We start from the raw sequence: 27,867 nt of genomic DNA, 5'->3' as shown, positions 1-27,867 counted from the left end.
CCAGTCCTGAAGGGCCGCTGTCCTGCAGTGTTTAGATGTGCCACAGGTACAAAACACTGGAATGAAATGACTTAATTACATCTTCTTTGTTCTCCAGAGCCTTGCTAATGACCTAATTATTCTATTCAGGTGTGGTGCAGCAGAGGCACATCTAAAAGTTGCAGGACACCGGCCCTTGAGGACTGGAGTTTGACACCCCTGATCTAGAGTGTCTGGACTTTAGGCTATTAAGAAACAAATGCTTGCTGCAGGCGTGGATTCTGTTGAGGTTTTAAAATTTACCCAATCACTAAGGTTTGTCTGTGATGTATGTGATGTGCCAGTTGGACTCTATGAAGCTTACTAGAAATGGCCTACATCAATCCAAATGAGGTGGCAGTTAATGTCAATTCAAAATTTGGAGGTGTGGCCAACATGGACTGAACAACTTTGTTCACTTCCTCCGCTACGAAATCGACATCATTCACAACTTCTCCGTCTGATTGCTGATTCTTTGAAATTCTACCTGAAGAATCACAGTCAGTGGGAGAAAGTCTAGATGGAACAATGAAGGGAGATGAGAATTGAGTAATATTGCTTAGGAAGACAATGACCAGACTAAGTTAGCTCGCATTACATAAATGTGTTTGTGTTCATTCTGCAAAATGTAGACCATTGGAGTAGTCCAAATATTTTGTCACATGGGTCAAATTGAAAAGTATCAGAGAGGGGAAAAAAAAGTATTTAATTGAAACAAAGTCGTCTGATTTAGGCAGACAACTCACCTGTAAATTCTTGTAGATAAGAGTTATGAAGGATCTTTGATGGCTTCTTTCCTTTTTTAAGGAAAGCAGACATATTCCTAATTTTTGGGGTTTGAATGTGTTCTATTTTGCTTGTTTAGAAAAAAATAATTAAGCTAATTTCTGCAAAAAGAACTGCATATGGATCAGCTCTTGTTTTTAACCAGGTTTAATAAATAGGTCTGTTTCTCAATCGCTGTATTGTGAAGCAATACTAGATTTTTGTGGCCCTATTAACAATGAAAGTAAAATGAAGAAAACAAAGGCTTTTTTTCAGCATTTGAAATTTTCTGTGACAATCTCGCCCGAGAAAATAGCAAAAACTATCCATCTGTATTTGTTGGGAGACAAATCTGTGTCTTCACTGAATGAAAATTGTTCCAGGGACTACAAACAGCCACCCATTTGCACTTTGGACTCTCTAAATATAGATCCTTACCTTACCGCAGACATTTCCAAACAATTCTGAATCTAAAATGTATCATGACAGACAGAGATTGAGAGCTTAAAAGGAACAAAATATATATATATATAAAAGAGCAACTTTTGCTGCACGCCATTCAGCCTTACTGTTATCTGTCAAAAGTCTTGCTTTCTTTCACAGCCTAAAGAAACAGCAAACTAGAAAATGCCATTTCCTTTTTAGTGGTTTCATGTAATGCCGTCCATCCTGCGACATTACTTTAAACATTTTACCGTTTAGTCACTTTTTTCCCCTTGGTGCAGTCAGCCGGTCAATCATGCTGAAAATCAGCCACTTGCAGTCAGACTGATTTCTCTGTGCATCTCTTCCTGCCTCTACTGATAACTTCTTATTTTTCAAGCAAACAGAGGCTAATCAGAACAAATGCTATGGCTCATCTCAACACTTATTTCTACATCAGAAATCTAGCCATTTCTACACGTTTTTTTTTCTTTTTTAAAAAGAATTGTGATTAAAGTTTCCAAATCTGCTCTCATTCTGCTGTTCATCAACCTCCCACTCTCCTAAATGCCAAAAACCATTAAGGCCAATCAAAAATGACTAATTGCAGATCAAATCTAGACACAGAGGTGTGCAGCAAACGGCAATGAATGTAGTTTAAGACGAATATACAATTAGCCAAATGTGTTTAGTGCTTTATCGTTAGCCTAAAGAACAAAGGGTCTTTATCAAGTACTTTTAATATTATTCTAATCCACAAATATTTAACATCCACTGCACATAAGGCCTTGTTTCAAGTTGTTACATAAGATGCTCTTTGGCAGCAGAAATGAATTAAACACAAGATCCTCCCAGTGTAGCTCGACTCCAACCAGCCTTCAGGCGAATATGAGCTGGAACTTTTATAAGTGAGCTAATTATAGATCATCTGTGTTATTCCCTCAGAATCTCCCATCTTCCTTTCAATTCACAAAAAAATAAAAAATAAAAAAAACGTCCCTGGGGGCTTTTAGAATAACACAGCAGCAAAGTCCTCAGTGAGTTTTATATGGATAATTAAATGCAACCCAGAAAAATTCATTTCCCCCTCTACACTCTCCCATGCTGCTTCAAGATAAACACAAGACGTTAAATAAATATATATTCTGAAACCCTCCTTATTCTGTTGTTTGCTTTGAAACAGGCAATTATTTTGTTTGTTTTTTGTTTTTGTTTTTTTTTGCTTTTGCCTGGAAAGAAACTGAAATGCAAATCGGTACTCATTATGGCTGAATCGGAGGGTTTGATTTTAGACAGCACAGTTTAAGAATTAAGTTGCTGAATGTGTAAAAAACACTGAAGCCCGTACACGAGGTTAAATATGAAAATGTTTGTAAAATTCCTTTGTTTTTCTGCAAAAACAAAACAGCCAGATTAGAGACTCTGCAAACAGGATTGGTCTCTTGAGACTTCTCATGCTGCAGAGTACTCAAACGTTCGCTGTCTCCCATCATGTACTAATGAACGTTCTTTTTGTTCTTCCTTTACAACAGAGCATCCGTACTTCTGGTCTCATCCTGCTGGAAGCCATCTTGTTTGGGGGGTTGCTGCTGTACTTCCCAGTAAGTCTCTGGTTTGATCTTAATGGGACCCGACCTTGCAGAAGTATCCAAACCCTTTGAATCTGGGAATATTTGTGCACATTAGAAGCACAAACTTTGTGTATTTTGATTTTATGTTATGGACCAAGACAAAAGTATGCCTAATTCTAAAGAGCAAATAATATAAATTGTTTTGAATACATTTTACTGATGAAAATTCAAAATCTGTAGCTTGCATCCCCTTAGTACTCCTAAATAAAATCCAGTGCAGTCTATCGAACAAACAGCAGCATGAAGAGAAAAAACATTTTAGAAGCAGGATTAAGTTATAAATTAATATCACAAACTTTTAACACCCAAAAATAGAAATGTTTGAACATAGCACCACCAAAAACTTAAAATATGTGGTTATGCATTTACTAACAGGTCACATCCAGCTTTAGTCAGAGAATCAGCAAAGATTTCCTTGGTAATTCTACATATCCTACAAAGATCCAAAGCTCAGGTGGAGAAATCTCTAAACAGGACCAGATTTAGTTATGGATTTAACAAAGTTGACCTTTCTGAAAGCAACGTAAGTAGGAAGTCATTGTTCAAAGAAATCCTGTTTGCCTCAGTTCATGTAAAGGACACAGGAAACACAGGATGGTGCCTTTATGTGTCTCTGAACATTCAGAGTCACATAGAGACAGTTATAAAGTCAGGCTTCTATCTCCTGAGGAATATTTCCAAGATTAAAGGACTAATGTCACAGCAAGATCTAGAGAAATTTATCCATGAGATTAACTTTAGCCTTATTGATTACTGCAACAGTGTCCTCACAGGTCTGCTGAAAAAAAAACAGCCAGACAACTGCAGCTGATCCAGAACACTGCTGCTCACTAAAACCAGGAAGATAGAGTACATCACACCAGTCAAAGCAAAAATACCAGTGCAACTTCATGTTTTAAAAGACAAGTTGGGCAGGTTTTACTTTGTTTTTGACCTGGGACCTGTCAGTCAGATCAGATCAAGTTTACGATTATCCCTGGAAGTAATTAAGTTTGTCAGAGGTATCACATCCATTGCTGCTGATATGGATGACTCTAATCATAAAATACCTCACAGACTTCTGCCTGAATGCATCAATTTCTTCAAAGTACAGACAAACAACTAAGTAGGCAGAGGAGCCGGCGTACAGCACGGAAAGTACAAGAACAGCACAGTGTGGATGTAACCAGCTGAATCAGAAGCACCACCCACAGAATCACTCATCAGATCGCTTACATGTGGCATGAAGTAGCAGCAGATATGGAGCGTTGCTGCGATGATTCGTCTGTGATTTTAGATTTGGCTGACATGTCACTAGGCCGCCTTCCAACTTTCACTAAAGCTATTGTGACAAAAATTGACATGTTTTTCACTTGACAATCTAGTGAATGCTGAACTGATAAGCCAAGTTGGAAACTGACACAGTTTGAGATGTAGGACAAGCTGACTCATGTCACATGCTAGCTAATACGGTTCTTAAATGACTTGTTTGTGTGTTTTTGTTAGGTTTGTGTGGGAGACAAGTGGGAGGATATAGCAGAATGTTGCTGCTGACTTCATTGTTACTTTGTCTTCTGTGTTGTTTTTCTTCGTTTCTGTTTTGTTTCACGTGATGCTACAAAGTACTTCGGGTCCTACAGAACTTTTGGTTTTTGTGCACCGATCCACTTTTTTTCACTTCAGATACCGATACAGGTATCTGAGGGTTAGTATGGGCCGATACCGATCCAACAGAAAAACGGTGCTGAATTGACTTAAAACATTTCTTTTTTAAAACACAGACATAATGTACTGTAGTACAAATGTGTTTAATAACTCTGCACCAGTACAGCAAACTTAAATACACTAATAACTTAACAAGCTTGGCTAAACATGTAAAAACATGATTTGTTTAGTCAGTGCAATTAGGAGTAAAACAAATGAGAAAGAAACTGACAAAGCCGATAGGTTGACTATCTTGGTCAAATGTGTAAAAATAACCTGCAGCAAACCGTCTTTCAAAAGGCTGAGAAAGTGCAATAGATCGATCTGCCCTTATGGATCAGTCATAATGTCACCGATACCCGATATAGAATATTTTTAATTATCAGGGCCAATGCTGATATTAATTCAGATCGTTTCATCTGTAGCCCATGAGTCTCATACTTGAGAAACACTGTTGTATAAACTATATCTTCAGTTTCTATGTGACTTTAACTAAACAAACCTTCAGTATCACCCTTTCTCTAGCATGAGCGTTGCAACTTATGCCACACATACAGTGCAGCTCATAAGCTTTGACCCCCATGGCAAAAAGTTCTTGCATAGTCATATGTTGTACAATACACCCTAGAGCAAAATACACATCAGTGCATTTTATTATTCTAAGAAGTTCAGACATTTTGTAGATGTAAAATAATTTAGCTAATTCAAATAGAATTAACATCAAAATGACCAAGTCAACCTTACTATTTAATGGAAGACGTTAATTTTAGTCGAGATCATCTGCCTGGATATGCAGGTTTGTGGATGGTGATGGGTTGCATCCACATACTAACCATATATTAATAAAAGTGTTTAATGGCAAAGAAGATAAGAAATCAATAATTACCAGTATAAACTGCTTCATTATAGATGACAATAGGTTTGTTTTATACATACTTGTACTGTGATGCGAGCTCGTTGTGGGAAAAACCAAATATGGAGTTTTTGCTTCATACTATTGCATAACCATCGCTGAACCAAACTGACACTCTGGGCATTTGAACAAAAGACAATCCTCTATGGAGCTGAGAAAGACAAAAACATGGAAATGGGTTTATATTTAACACAAAAATCTGCTGGAAGATGAGCATCATGTTGCACAGTCGGTTAAAAAAGCCCAACTTGTGTAACTAGTGATGAAGAGAAAGGACTGCGGGTGCTGACCTCAGGTGGGACACGGGCAATAAAACCAAGTGCGTCGCCGTTGCTCATGAAAAACTCATTCAAAGTCCACTGCGTTAGAAAAGTTTTCATGGCCTTAAAAACTTTTCGGATTCTCATATGTAACAACAGCAAATGTAATTTATTTTATTCAGTTTTTATGGGACTCAATAAAAAAAGAAAAGGCAAATCTTTATTGTCAGTGTGCAAACATATAACTCGCACTAGAACAGCAATGTTGGAGTATTGACTCAAGAAAGAGAGTCACAAAGAGAAATGGTGTATGAAAACAGAATAAAATTAATAGTACATGAATATTGCATAAAACAAAAAAAAGCTAAAATGAAGACAATGTACCGCATAGTTGTGAAGTGGAAAGGAAATTGTGTACAATAAGAATCTGAAGTCTCACACATCTACAACTTTTCTATTCTTTGGAAAATATCTCAAACTCAGTCGGATTGGACAGAGAGCATCTGGGAATGTCAGTGCAGAAGTCTCAGCAGAGATAGTTGAATTTGAGTGTGAACTTTGACTTGGTCGTTCTGTTTAGCTTCATTCATTCACTCCACATCACTTTGGCAGTGATTCTTGAGAATAGGGACAAAACAGGTCCTATGGATAAAGCACAAAATGTAAATAAAATATACACAAAATATAATTTTTTTTCAAATATCTGACTAAACTAACCTGGGTCATGTGAGCACAACAATGTGTATTTTCCTTGTGTTTGCTGAATATTTTTTTATTTTAAACATTGTAGTAGGTGTCTTTAAAATCCCTTGTGCCAGAGCAGATACATTATAATAGTTTAAAACAATTAAAGGAATAATAAGATAGTATATTATGACAATTAAGTATAATTATTCATATAAATAATTATAAAAGTATCAATAAATTGAATTAAAAATTATTTTTATATATTTTCCAACTCCAGTGAAATTTGTCCCAAGTTTTTGTCAACACTGTCAGACATAAAAAGAATGTTAAAAAATCTGTCATTATTGGGGGCACCAGAACTTCTGAGGACCCCATGACCTCTTCGTTTCTCTTCCTTTGCTAAGAGGGCTAGTTAGCTCTGGTTAGCTTATGTTATTCTTTAGATTTTTCTTCTTTTTATTCCTAAGTTGCTCATCACAACCATGATGTGTCAACACCATAACTGACAATTTACAAAACTTTGATGAAATTTTGTGAAATAAATGCTTAATTTTAGTTTATTGTAAAGATTTCATGTACCTGAAGAGCTACAATATGGCCTCCTTCAGAATAACATCAATTGAGGTAGTTTGGCTTTTTGTCAACTACGTCAGATGTCAACTCCACCAGAGTTTTTGTGACTTTTTCAGTGAAATTGTTGACAAATCTCACTTAAATGTGCAGTTAATTCATTTTAATGTATTTTACATAAATTGCATCACTTCATATGCATCAACTTTTTCTTTTTACTCACTAGTTTGTCAAGACATTCAGTTCTGTGTCAACTCGGTCAGATGGACTTTTTGTTGTTTTTTGTTTTAAATATTTCTTTTGTTTCTTGAGAAGCATTTGCCTGTAAAACTGGGTAAAAGTATAACTGATAGGGTCATTAAAAAATGATTTTAGATTTATTTTTGTCAGATGGTGATGACAAAGTTCTGGGTCAGGTCGATTAAAAATTTAATAAAAAATGTTGCAACTGGGAGCCTGTACCTTAGCATCTTTACATTTCCAAAACATTATTTGTCATATTTGCATACATAAGGTTGAGAAATAATTTTTTTAAAAATTGGGAAAATTGAAACCCATTTTGTCACTATTCTCAAGAATCACTGTTTGGTTGATCTATCGCATACAATACATAGATTGATATTTTTGGTCGCTCTGAGATAAAATGTGACTTATTCAATAAGTCCTGCCTCTTTGAGCTGCGGCCCACTGTCCATGTGCTCAATGTCTGTCTGGACAATAACAAAGAGCAGGACAGCTTAGCTATGAGTGTTCCTCACTTTGTGCGTGGCTTAGCCAGGCTTTGTGGTGGGTGGGTGCCATTGTGTTGTGTGTGTGTACATTTACCGTTGTGCCCACAGAGCACCTGCTGTGCTGAATCAGAAGCTCATCTTTAGAAGGGAAACAGATGGAGGAAACCTGCGTGTCGTGTTAACAGGGAGGGAATTCACTCTCCTTATCAGAGAGCTCTCCTGTCCACCAACAGAAAGCTTATGGGCTGGATCTCAGCCATTTGAAGGAAAAATGGTAAATCCTTTGAGAAAAGAGCTTCATGATATTTGTTTTGTTCTTTTGAAAAAAGTTACAGTCCCAGTTTTTATGTTTCATAGTAGAGTTTAGATTTATGGTCCGAGCCCGACCCGAATCCGTCAAAAATTATTTGCTTGAAGGCAAATAATTTTGCCTTCAAGCAAAATTATTTTGCTTGAACAACAATATAAATTATATATATATATATATAATTACAATATATAACACAACAATATAAAGTTGTGTTAATCTAATCATTATAGTCTAAGTATAGACGCAACAGGTTAATAGTTTAACCAAAGAAACATAAAGTGAGTAGACTGCAACAAGCTCAGTGAACTGCATGCACACATGGTTATGAGAAATCCTTGAATCTCCCATGGCAATCATTCAGCTGTACAAAACACATGGAGGGACCTAGCACCGCCTCCATGGATGAAGCTCCTCCCCAAAGCTAAGTTTTCATGCTATCAAGTTTCTGCCTCACAGAGCCTGTTTCCCCCTTGACTTCCCCACTCGGCTCCTTCAGACTAGTCATCAACAATTAGCAAATATCTGGTGGAACTGCACATCTGCTTAGCTCATTGTACAACCTCCTTCTCAGTGCAATGCTGGTAAAAATGTTGATGTGTTGACTTCCTGAAGGCGGAGTTTCAGTAAGAACAAACGTTTCTTAAAGAGACAGAGGCCCAATTTCAAGGTGTTAAATTATGTAGCCAAATTCCTTATATTTGATATATACAACTGAAGACAACATAGTTACTTGATTGTGCTACAAAGTGATGTTGTGTGGCTGGAAAAGACATAATACTTCCCCTTTAAATGGTTATCTAAAAACAAAAGCTGTAAAATTGCAATTAAAATAACATAAGACCTTCTTAGACCTGATCTTAACTCTATTTCATAGTGGCATTGGAATGGCACTACACCCAAACACCCAAACTCCAGGTGTATGTTTGGGTGTTCTGTATGAAGTCATCGGTGAAGGTGGGTCCATCCTTATGAGATCAAACCTATCTTGATTTTTTTTATCCGCCAACTTATCCTTTTCTCTCTGCACCCCAAGGATACCTCCAGTCCCAAAAATAGCCGCACTAAAATATCCTGCCACTTTTATGTTCACACAGTCGAGTGTTATCTCCTCCCACTGCGCTGCTACATCTCACCATCTTTTTTTTTTTTACTGTACTTTTCAACGTCTTCCCTGCTTGTCTCAAGCTCATCCCTGCCCTTCACGTCCTCCGTGTTTCTCTTTTATAACCTCGTCTGCATGTTCCTTTTCTGTCTGCATCCTCTCCTCCAGTCTCGACATTTGTTGCCAGAGCTTATTTCCTTCTCTTTTTTTCTCCTTCTACTTCTTTCCCTCTGCTGCTACAAGTCTTCTCAGCTGTAGCTGTACCACTCCGGCGCTCAATGCATTTTTAAACAGTCCATCAAGTCCTGGCACAACTTGTTTTAAAAATACCTCTGCTGATTAATTGATGGAGGAGGCTTCAGAGGTTGGAGGCAAACCAAGACAGCCACCTCCTCTACTAGATATAAAATAAATAAATAAATGCTGTCTGCCGTTTCAGCGTCCTGGCTCATAGTAATGAAGGGTTTGATCGGACTTGGGACCAAATATCTGTGTGTGTTTTGGAAATGTAAGGAATGAGTTACGTACAAATTCAGATGAGTTGATCAGCAAAATCAGAAACAAACAATGGCAAAGAACAAAGAAAATAAGCACAATGCTTCCTTACTACAGATTTCTTTTATGATTGCTTTTTGTTATGCCCAAATGTTTCAACTCCTACAGAAAATTTCAAACTTAGACGTAACTTTTTGAAAAGATTTGTTTTAGATTTGTTCCTGGTTTAACATACAGACTCAAATGGAAAAGTTGCCTCCTCAGCATGCAGACAAGAACTTCAGAGTCCTGCTGATGAACTAATTGATTCAGAGGCACAACTAAAGGTTTACCTGTGATTTAGATAACCTTTTTTGTAATAAATGCAATCAAAATTTGAAGAATTAATTTCCTACTCCCACAAATTATCTTTGTCTGTTGTTAAAATTAGTGACAATTTTTTAAAATAAAAAAACAATATCTCACAGCAGTGTAGATAATGATATTACCATCCTAGTTTCTTGCTTTGTCAAGTTTGAGTTTGATTGTAACAGCAACAATAAATGGCAAAAGTATATCAAAGTGAATTAATAAATAAATTTAATGCTTTTAAAATCCTGCCATTTGGGTTTATATTAGCATGCCACACAATGACCACACACAATCAGAGTCCTACTCTAGGCTCTGTGCAATTAAAACATTGTAATCCTTTAGCTGCTAAAGGTGGGAGACAATTTAATGACCAGCACGTTGAGTGATGCTCATTAGTTTAAGGACGTCACTCTTCAGGCTCACTTTTTTTTAATTAAAAATGGAAATTCTTGTCTTGAGTTTATTTGTATAGCACATTTCATCAACAAGGCAGATCAAAGTGCTTTACATAGTAAAATCATCATTTGAAAACATCAATTATGAAACAAACAATAAAACATACATTTTGTTAAATGCCGTTAACAAACTCATACACATAGAATGTATTAAAATATTTTCTAGCAATTATTAATCAAAGGCAACAAACAGGTGGGTTTTAGCCTTGATTTAAAGGAACGCAGTGTTTCGCCTGTTTTGCAGTTTCTGGAAGTTTGTTCCAGATTGAAGGAGTATAAAAACTTAATGCTGCTTCTCCATGTTTACTTGATTTATAAACTAACAACAGTATTTTAAAGTCAGTTCTCTGAGCTACCGGGAGCCAGTGGAAGGATTTTAGAAAAGGGGCGATGAACACTATTTTCTTGGTTTTAGTGAGAATGTCAGCAGCAGCGTTCTGGATCAGCTGTAGCTGGAGGATTGATTTTTTTAGGCAGACCTGCGAAGACACTGTTGCAGTAATCAATTCAACTAAAGATAAACGGATGGATGAGTTTCTCTAGATCTTGCTGAGATGTTAGTCCTCTAATCGTGGAAATGTTCTTCAGGTGGCAGAAGATCGACTTTGTAACTGTCTTTATGTGGCTCTGAAGGTCTGGGTCAGAGTTCATCACTACACCCAGATTTGGAGCCTGATCACTTGTTTCTAGCTGTGATGACTGAAGCTGTGTGCTGACTCTATGCTGTTCCTTTCAGGTCCAAAGAGAAGCTAATTTAATTCTTAGTGTGAGAGAAGCTGTGACAGCCTTGGTGTACTTTCCTCTACACTGTAAAGTTGGACTTTAAAATATTAGGAGATCATTTTATGAGACTCATTTTATGATGTTCCAGTTTCTTATTGTTGTACCAGATCCAGCAGCTTTGACTCTGTTTGTCACGTTCCTGCTGAGGAGCAGAGCCGGCGTGTCAGAGCCGAACTTGGAGTGAACACACCGACGACGACTCAGACCAGCAGTGTTGTTATGACAGTCTAACTGCACGCTGATCCACACTTTGGCAGCATGTGTGAAATCCATCCTGCCAATTCCACGACGATAACGAGGAGGAAATAAGCTTTGGATTAGTTCACCGCTCACGATCCTGTGACATTTGCTTTGAGTCATCTTTTACTCGTAACATCCTCCGTAGCTGCATAATATCTTGTCAGATTTAATATTTTTCTCATTTAATCATTTTTGTCTTCATCCCACGGTCTCTGAGCCGCTGTCCCGTCGGCCCGATGGAGCGCGCGCGGTGATTCATGTTCCTTATCTTGCATTAGCTCCCCTTGTGTCCTAATGCATCTCCCAGCCAGACTGTTGCGCTCGCAAGGCTGGCTCGCTATTTTGTTGGATTTGTCACACGTGTTCTGCTTCTTTTCAGCGGAAAAACAGCTTACAGGTGTTGGTGTTACTTAAGCCTCATTACACAGTATGCTCGGCGTCTCTTGAATGCCAAGACAGGAGGGGAGCGGAGATTTTCCAGTTCTTTCATTTTTCACTTTATTCTGTGCTGTTTAGTTTGTGCCACTGCAGTCGTGACTTTGGGTTTCTGCAAACTGTGACATTTGGTGGGAAAACCCGACCGTATGCTCAGGGCCAGCACAAGCCTTTTTGGGGCCCTAAGCAGATTTTATTAGGTGGCCCCCTTATATCAACATGTCAATATAAGATGCTTTGCCATTCCAAAGCTACTCTATGTGTGAAAGATACTGATTATCATTAGATAATTTGTAATTAGCTTACATCATACCAGTGTTTATAATGGCTATTGATCAATAAACAAAAAACAGTTATTTGGATTTTTGAAACACAGAGTGGTATTTGTCTATCCATCCATCCATTTTCTTTACACCCTTGTCCCTTAGTGGGGTCAGGAGGGTTGCTGGTGCCTATCTCCAGCTAACGTTCCAGGCGAGAGGCGGGGTCACCCTGGACAGGTCGAGTGGTATTTAAGTGTACCATATTATTTCAACTATTTCAACATAACATCAGCTGATAAACAATGCATTTACAGTAAACAAGTTAACAAGTTTGATATCTTATATTTCCCCCAAAAGTGGCAGCAACCATCCACCAGAAGAAATGAACCATTATTTGTGTAACAACTACAGTAACTATATAGAAATTGCTTTTCCATGTGTAATAGCATTTAGTTTGTATTATTCAGTGTTGTTTTAAATATGAATATGTATATTTTTAGGTTAGGGTTAGGGGTTTAGGGTAACGCTAGCTTGGTGCTCTTGTGGTGATGCCGGGGCCCTAAGCAGCTGCAATGACGTAGGCTGGCTATCCTCACACTAATTAAAAAATAAATAAATAAAAGTCAGAACTAAACGAATGAAAGGCTGAATTTCTGTTTGTGGAACAAATCTTGTAACGATACCAAAGAGAGTGGATCCATTTTTACTTTGAGGAAAATGATAAAATATAATTCTCTATCTCGGTACAATGAAGTATATTGATTCAGTAGAGTGCTTTATCATTACAAAGATAATATATGCTGTTTTTTCCTTTGTTATCATTATTTTTATACATACATGTTTTGTGGTTAAATTTAAATCCGTGGATGGTTGATTGTACCTTAGTTGTTTATGGCATAGTGAATCAACTTTTGAATGAAGGGGTGAATTATATTAAAATGTTTTCCATTTCCATCGGGGAAATCTTCATTACAACTTAACATTTACTGATCTTTGAGAATGTGTTCTGGTGTTTTTATGCCACTACCACTACATTACTTGAAAAGGGTCTCAAAACAATGTTATCATTTATTACAATAACTTCTGGGACAATTTATCGTCCAGTGAAATTTGTTATAGTAACCGCTGCCTACAATTGACATAACCATCAGGCATTATATTATGACCACCTGTTTAATAGTAGGCTGGTCTAATTTCAAAATTGATTTTGAAACTTTATTTATCCCAAAGAGGGAAATTCACAGATCCAGCAGCATCAACATAAATGGTAAAAGCACTAGAAATAAAGACACAATAATATTAAAACTACTAAATAGTGCTGATTGGTTGAGGCATGGATCTTTCTAGAATCCTGACGGTGATTTAGTGGTGAATGATTTATGTCCTGTAAGCTGGACGCCCTTCATGCATCACGTCTGTTTGTACAGCACATCCCAGATGCACAACTGGACTGAGATGTGGGGAATTTGGAGAGCAAGTAAACGCTTCAAAGTGGATGCAGTTTCTGAAGCATTTTTGGTTTCTGGCAGGGTGTGTGTTTTCCAAACAGAGTCGACAGCCGTCAGGGAATATTGTTCCTGCCTTGACTGATCCCCGAAAAAGAAAAAAAAAAAAATTACTCCTAAAGAGAAGTGAGTTGTTGGAGTAACTCCCGCTATCTAACTTTCTTCAAAGAGGAGGCTGTGGGCAGGAAGTGTCTCCTGTAGCAAGCTGTGATGCAGCAAATTGGAAGAAGCTTCTGATTAAAAACGCTTTTACAAAATTATTCTTCTAGAAAGAGGATGCACTGGGTTGTGTTGTTAAGTTTGTGGTATATTAAAAAGGCGTATTTCACTGTGTATTATTTTAAACTTTACCCAATGGCTAACTTTTGGCTGGGGCGTATCTAATGCGCTAATTAGTGCTATGAAGCTCACCAGAAATTTCCTGCCCTGTTAACAACCGTCTTCCACCGCGAAGAGAAAAGTGCCGAGCCAAACAAGATGGCTGCCCATGTTAATTTAATATGTTAAAACATGGCCAAAATGAGCTGAACGGCTTTGCTAATTTCCTCTGCTATCATTTCTAAAAATACAGAAAATTTACCTCATTGTTCACAACTTCTCCTTCTTTTCACTGATTGGTTAAAATTATACCAGCGAAATCCAAGTCAGTGAGAGAAATACAAGATTGGGCAGTGAAGGGAGATGAGAATCAAGCAGAACTGCATAGGAAGGTAATGGCTAAGCTAGCTTAGTGAGTAGCTATGAAAACCTGAGTCTTTACAGCATGAAGACCAATGCTGTAATCTGTTTTTCTGGCTAAACTTTCTAAATCAAACGGGTTTTTTTCTTCTGGAACTTTCAAACTTTGCTCCAAGTGCCTTACATTTACCTCTGGAGTCTGTGAGCTCCTGCAGAAATTTTAACAATCACGTACTTCCTTCTAAACATTGCCTCAGGGGGAGGAAAAGGGCGTGGTAATTTTCTTCAGACTTCCCTAAACCGCAAAAATAATGCAAATTCCTGAAAGGGTCATGCATAAACGGTCAGGAGGGGGCGTACCAATTAAGTGACTGATCCAAGCTTCATTTAGTTCAGAACGGAGGCCGCTGGAGATTTAATACACGGCGTCCTGCTGAGCTGCACGCTAATGAAGTGAAATGCAGAAGTGCAAATGGAAGCCGTGATTTTTCTCGGTATGCCAGACTCGCCTCCATTAGCCTCCATCGCACCCTACTTCAGGTAATAGTTGCGGGGGGAAGAAAAAAAAAATCTTCACATCCGAATAGAAGAAGGTGAAGCAATAATTTATGAACTGTCACCAAATTCAAAGCTTTGTGACAAACTGGAGAGACGATTCGAGACTGGATCAGGTCAGAACATCAATATTTATTTCTGGAAAAACAAGAGAAGAAAACGCAGAATTTCGAGTGAGATTTAATGTCGTGCCCTACATATAACCCACATGCTGCTTTCAGTCGATGTGAGCTGTGGAGGCGTGAGCTCTCTGTGATGCCTCCAGCTCTGCTTCTCTCATAGTGAACACTGCGTTTCTTTTTTTTTCCTTTTTTTTATGAACTACAGAGAAATGCGATATGTGTGACATTATATTACTGCAAACACACAACATTTTTGGTCCAGTTTCTAGTGTAAATATCTTACAATATTTGCAATAGTGTACTATTGTTTTGAACTAGTTGTTTTAAAAACTAGTTGTAAACAACAGTACTTGTTGAAAAAGATTATTTCAGATTATTTCTCTTATAACAAGACATGTTTTCCATGTTATAAGTGAAATAATCTGCCAGTGGAAGTAGAGCTTTTTTAAAATCAATATTAAGGAATCATTGACTTAAAACAAGTACCGTCATCTTTCTGAAAATGTACTTTTAAGTTAGTTTGTCTTATTTGAAGTGTTTTTCAAAGTGGGGGGCACTATGTTAGAGGGAAGGTGAAGAGTACAAAAAAGCAAAAATAAAAAACAAAACTGAATTGTTGTAAAAAATTTTAAATAAAATTTTTCAGAATTTTTTTTTATATTTTTTGTTTTCTGTTATTCCTTTTTTTTTATGAAATGTAAGTTAAAGTAATTTATTTCAGTTTTACTTCTGATGCTCATTTTCTGATTGGCTGCCGGTTAAATTCATTGAGCTGCTTTGCTTCTCAAGAAATGGAAACGTTTCTGACAAGAAAAAACTGAAGGACAGTTTTGCAGCTATATGTCCTTCGCGGCTGTCCGATGCAGCCGCGAAGGACATATAGCTGCAAACATCCATAAGAACTGTGGGAATAAAATAAAATTTGATGTGAATTTCAGGGGATTTTGATGAAAGTTTGCGCTATCTGGCAGTAAAGTCATAGTATATAATCTGATAATAAGATTTTCAGCCGCAGGATTCATGCCCATCGAAAATCAGCATGTATGAGGCAGCATTTATGCTAAACAATTGTAATAATTGTTGAATAGTGAATAAAAAAACAAAGTTAAACTTAAAGTTTGGGTTTCTTTACATATTTTGTAGCATTGTCTGTGGGCTTGCCTAAGGGAGTCCCCAAACAAAAACTAGTGCTGTTTGGAGGGAATGTGGCATGAAAAAGTTAAACCAGAACTAAACCAAAAATACTCTGAAGATTTCTCGTTTTTGCAGCATATCGTGAAACCCAACCGGATCCAGCATTCTGGGTCCGGTCTGACCCAGAATGCTGGTGTGTTTGTCTGTCGCTCCAGGTGATGATCCTGTACTTCAACCCCAGCGTGTTCCGATGCATCCTCCTGAGGTGGGTTCGCCTGCTGGGATTCGCTGTCGCGTACGGCACAGTCATCCTCAAGCTGTACAGGTACGGCTGAGTTAATGACAACAAAAAGCATAAATCTGTATCTGAGATGTTTCTCTATTTTTTTCTTTTTCTTTGAATTATTCTGATGGTGATATTAAATTGAAAGCAAAAACTAAAAATAGGCAAACCCCACTTCCCTCTCGACGTCTCCTATCCCACCATTTCCTCTGCTCCTTTCTCTGTTTCAATAATTCAGCTCCCTCTCAAAGATTGCGTGCTTTCTTAGCCCGTACGCACATTTAAATTTCACATCAGGTCTGATCTTTCCACGTCTGCCTGCATTCATAAACACACACACTCACTCTGGCTTCCTAATCTGCAGCTTGGAGCAAGTATTACTGAGCTGGGAGAAGGAGGTCAAAGATTGGTCATAAAGTTCTCTTGGCAAAATAACCAATTTGACTTTTTTTTTTTTTATTATTTCATTTTGCGAGCTTGTTGGATAGAAAGTGTTCCCAAGGGGGAATAAAACTCTTACAGCCTGAGCGGTCCGGCTGGATATCAGGTGAAACGGATTTCTCACAGTCTGGACTGCTAATGATGAGCATTATAAACAGAGAACTAGAAAATTCCTGCAAAAATTTTAAAGGGACCTGCCAAAGTGTGCCCATCGGTTTTGACCCAGCGTTATGATGTTAAAAATTAGCATTAATGCTAAAGAAAGCTGCAATGTAGTCAATAACCTGTGGAGAGGCAGAAGCATGTTGACTAAGCAGTACTTGTACCATTCATTATGTTAAAATTAATGCATAAGCTAAAATTAGCCAATATGCTAATGTTAGCCTAAATGCTGGCAGTAGCATGTGTAGCAACAGGACCATGTTGTTTTCATTTTACGTGCTCCATTCAGTACACTAAACATGTCTAATTAATGAGAAAATTAGCTAATAGCTAACTTTAGGTAAAAGTGCTAGTGCACTAGTCAAAGGCAGTGAAATGCTAATGTTTGTGCTAATGTTAATGAACTGCCCTGCTGCGCAAGGCAGTTCACTATCCTGAGGAAAAAAAACATAAAAAAGGCTAATATTAGTGCATCGCCTACGGCGGTGCACTAACCTGAGGGGAATATGCAGACTTTTATTTTGAAACTTTCATTAAGCTTCATTTTAACTACCTCACCAATTAAATGTGTTACAGTAGTTTGTTTAAACCAGTCACATAAAGCCCAAAAGAGCAATTACCTGATGTGAAAAATGTCAAGGCTTTTATTTTGAAATTTTCAGTAAGCTTCATTATTGTTACAAATTGGATTAATGACCACATTAATCCAACGTGTAACAGTCCAGCTATAGAATGCCCAAAACAGCAAGTAGTTCTAAATGCCAGCTCAGCTCTAATGTGTGCTATTTGAGAGTTCCGCCATGTTGTAGTTCTGACCTTCAGTCATTGTAGTTCTAAAGAGCAGCTCAACTATCATGTGAGTGAGTCACACAGGGAGAGATTGAATTCTAACTGTATGAAGCAGTTAGTTTTTCTGAACAAAGCAGTCCAAACAGCTCTTTTCTGTTCAGGATCCGCAAGAGTGATCAGACAACTGTTTGAAGCATATAAGAGGGTTATAATAATACAAGTTTTACGGCCATGAGAGCGATTTCAAAATTATTTTGGGGACAAATTCCACCCTGTTTCTCACTCTAAAAAAGCGGCAGTTGGTGTCAGTTACACTCTGCGTTTCAGCAGTTGGAAATTTTGCTCGTTTTTCGCTTTTTATGTCGCCATCGTAACTCCGATCCCCAATAAAAATAATAGTTCCAATGCCGGGATTGAGCCGCACGTTTTGATACCACTTTTGTGGGTGGGCACGCAGCGGTACGAGCCGCATTAACGGCATGCAATGCATGGAGCCATAGCAATGCATGGAGCCATAGTAATGCTCTCCCTATGCATTGCTATGACATGCCCCTAATGACATATTTTTCAAACTTCCCTGCTTATTAAGGTATTGAAATTTTGAGATGCAGGCCACACACAAAATTATGCAAAACTGTGTGAAAAAAATTATACGTAGATGTAAATGTACACCAAGGCATGGAGGTTCACTTTAGCTGGACTAGAGAACATTAATCAGAAAAGCTGAAAGGAGAAGCTGCAGAGATTTACAGCTCAGGTTGAGGTTCAGCTCCGGATCTGTTTGTAGGAGAACTATGAAATTTTCACTTCACAAATCTGGCCCTTGTCGAAATGTGGCAAGACAAAATCCTTAAAGCTGCAATATGAAACTTTTAGGAAGAAATTTTATTTTTTTTTAATTTTTTTTTTAGATATTTGTTAAAACAGTCAGCATGTCCAGACAGTAAAATATAAGACAGATAATCTGTGAAAGGTTTGAGTGCCTCCACCTCCTCCCAGTGCTACAATTGATGTCTGAAGAAATGCAACAGCTCATAGTTAAAAACAACCATTCAGAGGCCGGGGCAGGGTCTTAGTGCTGTCAATTACGCTTGTGTGTTTCTGCTAAATGTGCTAATGGCAGAAAAACAACTTATTGTCCCAGAAAAACAGTTTTTCATCATTTGTGGCCATGCTAACTCGCCTTAGCGCTCACAACAGGCTCTGCTGACTGAGAGAAGCTGTAGCATAGCAGAGTGCAAGAGGGAGGGTGTGAGCAGCATGTATACACGCATGAATGGCAGCACTAAGACCCTCCTCCTTGCTGTTATTGATTATTTCTAGCTAGCGCAGGTAAAAGGCAGAGGAGCTCGATTCTTTCACAGATTATCTATCTCATACCAATCTGTCACGAGCCAGTGACAGTTTTAACAAATCTGTAAAATATTTTTTATTAAAATTGCTTACTGCAGCTTGTAAGAAGCTCTGGTTGCAGTTTGTCAATCAATGTACAGTACAGAGCAAACAGTTCTTTCAGACAACAACTCCACAATTTACATCCAACCACAAATCCACCACTGTGGATAATTCCCCCCCTCCCCCCATTTGTTTCGTACAAGTAAAGCTGCAGAACTCCTGGACCGTGTGTGCTTTCAGAGCGAACAGCTGGGATTGTGGAACCGAAACCAGTGTGGGTTATGACTGCAGCGCTCACCGGAGCAACATGCGTGACTCATGTGTGGGAATTTCTCAGGGGCAAATCCACCAAAACCTGCAGTTGTTCCTAACGCATCAGTAGCGAATTTGTACTAAAAACGAATTCAGATTATTGTATTTTATATGTTATGAACAAAAACATTTCTTGCTTTTGCTTTCCACTTCATCTAGTAAAGAAGGGCAACACGCCAGACAGACTTAAATAAATAAAACTGAAATGGATATGTTTTCTGTTCATGTGGGAATGTCGACTGAAGCGATAATCTAATAATACATGGACAAGTAAACTGAAAATGTCGGATAAAACATCTACTTCTCAGCTTTGGAGTTTTTCCAGATTCAGACCGTGTTTCCTTCCCTCAGGGTCCTGAAGGTGTTCCTCTCCCGCACAGCCCAGAGGACGCCTTACATGACCAGCTGGCGTGTCCTGCGGCTGCTGGCGGTGATTCTCCTCATTGTGCTGTGGTTCCTGGTGGCCTGGACGTCGGCCGTGTGCCAGAGCCCGGAGCTGAGTCGCAGTCTGATAGTCGCAGGCTTCACACCAGAGGGGATGCAGTTCAGCATGTGCCTGCTGGACCGATGGGACTACATGATGGGAGTGGGTGAGTGTGTGTGTGTGTGTGTGTGGGGGATTTTTTATTTATTATTTTTTTTGGCAGTTTGGTCAAGAGGAAAGTGACCCTGACTTCCACGCTTGCGAGTCAATTGTAATCTCGGTACTTTACCAACAATTGCTTTGTCATGGGAGTTCAGCTGAAAAATGTTTGGAGAAATATAAATCTAATAGAGAAAAGGTCAAGGGGTATTTGTGTTATATTTGTGTTTGTAAATCCAAAGGTTTTCATCAGCTCAGGTGACTACCTTATCACTGTCCGTCGAGATTAAGGCTGCACGATTATTTTAGCAATCGATTACTCTGATGATTAATCGATTAATCAGATTTTTAAAATTGCCACATTCCACAAATTATTCATTTGACCTTTTTATAAAATATTAGAAATACATAAAAATAAACAAACAATTCTTTTAAAAAAATAAATACGAATGTTAATAATCGATTAATTACGATTAATCATAATTAATCTTTTCCTCCTGCCTTCTGCTAGCTTTTTGCTACAGTTTCTTATCTCTGGGTCTTTTAAGGTGGCTTTCATGGTCCATAAAAAAGCCTCAAACACTTGTGTTAAGGTTTCTGGTCAGCTTGTAGAGTAAAGTAGCTCTTGAGTTTTTCACCATTTCTTGTCCACGTCTCTTCACATATTTATTCACCAATGTTGAGCCAAGTGTTGAGAGTCCCTCTGCTGGATCACTGACACTAAGTTGATGTTTTTCTCTCTGTGCGTCTCCTTTAGTGATGCCAGCACATCCTCTCTCTTCTGCTGGTTTGTGACCATCGTGTTGGCTTTTCTGTCCAGTTCTTATCGTTTGGACTTGGTACCATTTTCCACCGTTGCGGTCTCAGTTGAAAGCAGAAATGACGCCACCTCCTGTGAGACGTTTTGTGTCGACCGTGAATAGATTCGTACCTGCTGGTTGGGGTCTTTCATGTCCGCTTTGACAACCAACAATTTAAATCAATTTTCTTTAATCTACTCACAGCCTATAAGGAGGTGTAACGATATAATTAGAATAATAATAGAAGGTAATAATACAATTTTTTCAGGTGATAGGACTTGAGAATTGTGCATTTTAGTGACCATTTTCTCCATAAATAAAGCAGTTTAGTACAAGCTTTAGCCATGTAGGTAGAAAAGGATTTATTTTCAGGAATGAAAAAGAGGTAGGAAGGATGAAATAGATGAAATAGAGATGTGGGTATGTGTTGGCAGAAGGGTGAATTAAATCACCTGCTCCACGTAGCTGGCATATTTACTCTCTAAAGGATAGGAAAATGTTTCAGTCGTTTCACTCACTCCCATGTTCAAGAGAAAAGCAAAACTTTTTTTTTCACCAGAACATCAACAAGTTTTTGTATACGTGCACCTGAAATATAAAATAATCTGATCACTCCCGTAATGTCTAGTTTCGTTGTTGCGTTTCCTCCTCTCGTAATCTTGATCCGTTGTGTGTTTGGCGCCACCCTCTGACTGAGGTTATTGTTGGTATAAATTACCTGCAATAATGTCAGTCATTTGCCTTTCTATTGGTCTTCCACACTTTTTCCTTCATACTTGTTGTAAACATGATGTCCTCACTTATTATGTGTAGGTGGTAATTCCAAAACCAAACATCCATGCATATAGTCGCACTTACAGGTGACACTTTAGTTTGACTTCTTCCAATTATCTGCAAAACTTTACAAATTGGAGTCTTGTTCAAATGTAGCAGACATTAACAGGTACCATCGTGACCTCCTCTAAATCTGATGAACCTCTCTGCTTTCATGCGCTTCCTTTTGTAGATAAAAAGAGCTTTTTATTTAAGGAAGACTCAAGGGGCCCCTAAACATACTACCTGTAATTCAGGGCACTTTCGCAATTTCAAAATTGAATGTGAAATGATACATTTTGGGAGTACAATTTTCCTTTTCTCCACACAAGTCTCTTAATAATTTTTAAATGATGGAGTGATCCTTTGGCGTAATAAGAACTACGAGCCTCCTGAAGGGCAGAGATGGACTGATAATCAGGATGCTGGTCCAGCTCACAGTTTGCATGCTGCATAAGTGGCACACAGCAAACAGGAAGAGCAGAAAGGAAAAAATCATTATGAACACAGAGGGATTAATTCTCATAATATTTATAGTTAACATTCCTGCACAAATGTCTAAAATGCAGGAGAGTTGGCAGGCCAACTGAGCACAGTAATACCATGGTCAGTAATACCAGTGGTTTTGGCACTGTGAACAGGTGCCAGGTTGTGCTGAAAAATGAAATCTTCATCTCCATAAAGCTTTTCAGCAGATGGAAGCATGAAGTGCTCCAAAATGTCCTGATAACTGCTGCATTGACCCTGCCCTTGATAAAACACAGTGGACCAACACCAGCAGCTGACATGGCTCCTCAGACCATCACTGACTGTGGGTACTTGACACTGGACTACTGGCATTTTGGCATTTCCTTCTCCCCAGTCTTCCTCCAGACTCTGGCACCTTGATTTCCGAATGACGTGCAAAATTTGCTTTCATCCGAAAAAAGTACTTTGGACCACTAAGCAACAGTCCAGTGCTGCTTCTCTGTAGCCCAGGTCAGGCGCTTCTGCTGCTGTTTCTGGTTCAAAAGTGGCTTGACCTTTGACCTGGGGAATGCAGCACCTGTAGCCCATTTCCTGCACACGTCTGTGCACTGTGGCTCTGGATGTTTCTACTCCAGACTCAGACCACTGCTTCCCCCAAGGTCTGGAATCGGCCCTTCTCCACAATCTTCCTCAGGGTCCAGTCACCTCTTCTCGTTGTGCAGCGTTTTCTGCCACACTTTTTCCTTCCCACTGAGGTGCCTTCATATAGCACTCTGGGAACAGCCTATTCGTTCAGAAATGTCTTTCTGTGTCTTACCCTCTTGCTTGAGGGTGTCAATGATGGCCTTCTGGACAGCAGTCAGGTCAGCAGTCTGACCCATGATTGCGGTTTTGAGTAATGAACCAGGCTGGGAGTTTTTAAAAGCCTCAGGAATCTTTTGCAGGTGTTAGAGTTACTTTGTTGATTCAGATGATTAGGTTCATTACTCGTTCAGAGAATATTTTCATGATATGCTAATTTTTTGAGACAGGGATTTTGGGTTTTCATGAGCTGTATGCCAAAATCATCAGTATTAAAACAATAAAAGACATGAAATATTTCAGTTGGTGTGCAATGAATCTAAAATATATGACAGTTTAATTTTTATCATTACATTATGGAAAATAATGAACTTTATCCCAATATGCTAATTTTTTGAGAAGGGCCTGTACATATTCAGGAGGCTCGTCTGCAGAGAACATTTGCCAAATAAAAACGCAGGGCCTCATTGTTGGATTGTGTGGATAAAGATTCCTGAGCTCGTACCTTTCACTCTGAATCCATACCGCTCTCATCATAAATTGCAAGAACCCTGCAGTGTTTCTGTTCAAGATGACCCAGATGGCCTTCAGCTTGTGTTACAGCGCTTGTTCTTCGGTGACTGATTCTAGAAGCAGGAGGCAGCGATGTGCACCTCACTGGAGCCAGTCTGGCAGCAGGGGAGACTAATCCTGTTTGGAAAGGGAGAAACGATGAATCCCTCAGAGATCCTACTGAAAACTGACAGACATGCAGACTGAGAGACTGGAAGTGGCAGGGAAAGAAGAGAGGGGGGGGGGAAATGCTGGCGGGTAGTAGCCAACGATGCGGAGAGACATTTCTACCACCAGAACTTTAGAAAGACACGCATGTGGAGGGAGGACAGCTAAGGACACTCTGGAGACAGCACAAAGTATCTACAGAGAGAAAGTGTGTGTGCGTGTGTGTTTCTGCAAAGCGACGACATCTTCAAACAAATGCGCGTGCTCCGAAACGAAGCGTGCGCAGGAATCCCTCCGGTTGTTCCTCTGAATGTGTGTAGACAAGCTAGGAAATGAGGAAGCCCTGCTGTTTGCTCTGACAGCTGGAGAGAAGACGGCGACATGCTGCGGAGGCTGCAGAGGGACGGGGAGCACCTTCTGAAGCAGCTGTGGAGCATTGCATCAACGGTTGCATGACACCCCGTTTTTGAAAAGCAGTCCTGTTTCTCTTTCTGTTTTGGCTTGCTTTTTAATGTTTACAAGAGTTGTAGAAAAGCCCTCTTTGTAAAAAAAAAAAAAAAAAACAAAGAAAAAGAATGTGTGTGTGAATGATTTATAAGCACCTGCATGATGCAATAGTTATTTCTTCCTAAAATAATTTTGTCTTATATGATTTGAAGACTGTTTTAGACAAACCTCTCCAGGAGTTAAAGCTGCAGCTTTACCCATTTCAGATTTACTACAGGAATGCAACAGTTTTGCATTTCAGGCAATAAAATATTTATGTTCTTGTTTAAAAAGGGAATTTATTTTATTTATTTATTTTTGTTCATTTGCATCCTTTGATGTATTTTTAATATTGCATAAGAGGCTTAAGTGGTTAGGCGAAATATCTGTAGAATGTGTTAATTCTTTTTTACCTGATTAACCGATTAGTCGTCAGAATAATAACTAAAATAATCGTTAGTTGCAGCCAAGATTTACATCAGCCATTGTAAAATAGCAAACAGAAATATAATGTGTGTGTGTGTGTGCGTGTGTGTTTGTGTGGGGGTGTGCGTGCATGTGTGTGCGTGTGAATGGGGGTGCGCGTGTGTGCGTGCGTGCGTGCGTGCGTGCGTGCGCGCGTGTGTGTGTAGGGGGGGGGTTCTTGCACTATTGATGCTTTGACAAATGGATACTTTCTATGTAGTTAGTGATGCTTTAAAGACTGGCATACTCCTAAATATTAATTAAAAATAAGATTGAGATTACCTCAGCTTGTCACAATAAGCAAAAAACAACAACAACCATATAATAAATTAAAATGAGCATACTAATTTTTATTTAGACAACAATTGTTAAAGCGACATTCCTTCTAATATTTTTGAAAAGCCGCCATTTTGAGAAATATTTAGCACCCAGTACGAAGAAGTTAGTTTGTACTTCTTGCCACGTTTGCCTGTTTTCTTTTTCTAAACTGAATGATTATTATTATTTGAAGTGTAGTTTTGCTTTCTGAAACTTCACAATCCATTTGTTGTTATTTAAAATGTTTTCCAGCTCCAGTGTTGTGTTCTTTTGAAACAAATTTTTCTGTATTGTCCAGCAAAATTTGTTACGGTGTCAGGCCTCATGTGTTATTTGTGACAGTTCTTTAATTTTGCAAACAGAAAAAAATAACAACAAGCATAACCTAAAAAAAGTCACTGAATCACTTTGAGCCTCATTGGAAAGTTCACAAAAAGGGTGTGCAAAATTAAATTTATATTTCACTCTGTTTCTGCCAGTGATAGATGATGCTTTTATGTTTGTACTAATCTTTGGGGATTATACTCTATTGATCCCAAACTTAATTTCATGGTGCAGAGACAGACTCCGCTGCTTTGCGCTCTACAATAATTCCTTTAGATTTTTTGATACTTTAAAATTTCATCAGGTGATAATGAGCTATCTGCAGCCACACACTGGATCGCCTGTTCTGAAATATTGTCCTGTAACAATGAAGGCAGGCGTCTCTTCTCAACGTCCTCTCTGTAAATTACCCTATTTTATAACTCGGCTCCATGATAAGAGGATAACAAACGCTGCTGTCATGGGAAGAGGATTAATTTATAATTCTTTATTGCTTCATAATAAGATTTGAAGAAGGGGTTGAAAGTTTAACCGTATTTAAACCAGTATATTGCTGTGTGAAGGACTATTCATACCCTCTAAACTTTTTTTTTTTTACTTTTACAGCCGTCAATTACAACGTCTTTTAGTGGAATGTGCTTTTTTTTACATTGTTTTTCACAAATACCACCATTTTTGGCCATATTGAAATTGGTTTATGTCACAAACCTACAATGGAAACATTTTTGCGCATCACATGAGTCACGTGATCAACAACCAGACGTTGCCACTGGCGCAAACCACAAAGAAGAAGACAGGAAGTAGTTGGAGGATGATGGCACCTATTTTTTTTTAATGACATCACATGGACAAAGTTATTAATGTGTGATTTCTTAGTTAATCGAATTTCTTTAAAGTCGTATTTGATTTGTGCAGCATTTTTATAACTGAAGGTAACACAGTTACTTCATTGCACTATAAAAGGATCCGGAAAATACATAACACTGCCCCTTTAAGGCTAAGTGCATGTGGTTATTTCACCTGCAGCATTTGACTGTGAATTGATTCAAGTGTTTGGAAGCAACTCTCCTCACTAACATGGCGCTACATTTACAGTATTCCTGACGTCCTTCATGTTTGGAGAGCTAAACAATATGCCCAATAACACGACCACAGCTCTCTGATATAAGAACCATGGATGGCAAATTACAAAACAATGTTTTCCTGAAGGGTACATATTGCCAAGGCTTTCACAAAGATGACTATTGTATGGAGGGAGTTAAAGGTAGGTAAAGCACAGAAAGCCTGCAGCTACTCAGAGAATTATATAAAATATGGGCGCTAATGGAAAAGGCTTCTTCTTGTTTGGCCTAAAAGTGCATCCTGGGAATATTTAGCATAGGGCTTTATGAAGAGCACAGCGGTTGCAACGGCAGATAACAGGTCATCAGTTCTGAGATGTTTTAAAGATGTTTTAATTTCTTATACTTTGTAGCAAAAAACTGAAGTTAATCAAAGTGAATGTTGAACTTTGGAAGCGTAAAACATCTGAAAGATACAATGGAGGCATCGACAAATGTCAGTTATCAGTTCATGTTTTCTCTACAGTGTCTAAGATCGTGGAAAAAATGAGCATACCCCATAACACCATGTGTTTTTATAACATATTTGGATGTAGTGAAATGAATGTTGGATGTTGTTTTACAACCTACTCCTGTCATAAACTTTTTCACAACTTCCCTTCCCCGACTGTCTGCTGTGTTTCTCAGTCTTCATGATGCTTGTTTGTTAATTCATGTTTATGTTTTCAAATGGGACAATATGTATTACTGGACATTTACATGTAAATACAAAAGTTCTCTAACAGACCTTTACAGAACATCTGGATTTGTACTGAGATAAAAAAAAAACACACACATCTGGTGGACATCAGGGTTTTTTTTAGAAAATGAGAACATTAATGCATTTGACATTCAAACGACTTCAAATCTGGTGATCTTTTACCAGCTGGCCTGTCTTCGTTTCAGCTGAGTTCCTGTTCCTGCTGTGGGGCGTGTACCTGTGCTTCGCCGTCCGCACCATCCCCTCTGCTTTCCACGAGCCGCGGTACATTGCTGTAGCCATCTACAACGAGCTCCTCATATCAGCCATATTCCACATCATCAGGTGGGTCAATGTGATGGATCATCAAACTATTCTCTCTTCAATATGTGTTCTTCAAGCTGGGGTATGTAACTTTTATAAACAATATGGGTTTTTTTTTACGCGTTTATTCACATTATCACTACGTTGTAACACTAAAATATAAGACAGATAACCTGTGAATGAAATTGTCCCCCTAAAGTCCTGCTGTGAGGCGGGTCTTAGTGTTGTCAATCATGCTTTAATGTTCTGCTCACAGCTTCCTCTTTGCTCTCTGCTATGCTACAACCAGTTCACCACAGCATAGCCCGACGTGAACGCTAAGGCTAGTTATCTGACTTCAGATTAGCTGTTTTTCTGGAATGGTAAGTTGTTTCTCAGCCATTAGCACAATTTAGCAGCACATACATGAGTGTGATTGACAGCACTAGGACATTCCTCCTGGCTCTGATTGGTTGATTTTGACTGGGAGCGGTG

The 27,867-nt window shown here is 38.6% G+C and overlaps 1 protein-coding gene across 1 annotated transcript in view; it reads left to right on the top strand.

Annotated features, from left to right (window-relative positions):
• The window catches only part of gpr158b (G protein-coupled receptor 158b), an 80,532-nt gene that overhangs the window by 37,213 nt on the left and 15,452 nt on the right, over positions 1-27,867 (top strand). Inside the window, exons 5-8 of the mRNA XM_008433114.3 lie at positions 2,739-2,807; positions 16,325-16,434; positions 19,843-20,081; positions 27,276-27,414. Coding sequence (XP_008431336.2) covers positions 2,739-2,807; positions 16,325-16,434; positions 19,843-20,081; positions 27,276-27,414 — 557 coding nt within the window. The remainder of the gene's footprint in view (positions 1-2,738; positions 2,808-16,324; positions 16,435-19,842; positions 20,082-27,275; positions 27,415-27,867) is intronic.

Source organism: Poecilia reticulata, chromosome 17 (assembly GCF_904066995.2).
Source record: "Poecilia reticulata chromosome 17, P_reticulata-male-v2, whole genome shotgun sequence".
In the NCBI taxonomy this organism is placed as follows: domain Eukaryota; kingdom Metazoa; phylum Chordata; class Actinopteri; order Cyprinodontiformes; family Poeciliidae; genus Poecilia; species Poecilia reticulata.
The sequence above is the reverse complement of the archived record's forward strand: the minus strand, read 5'-3'. Positions and strand labels throughout refer to the sequence as shown.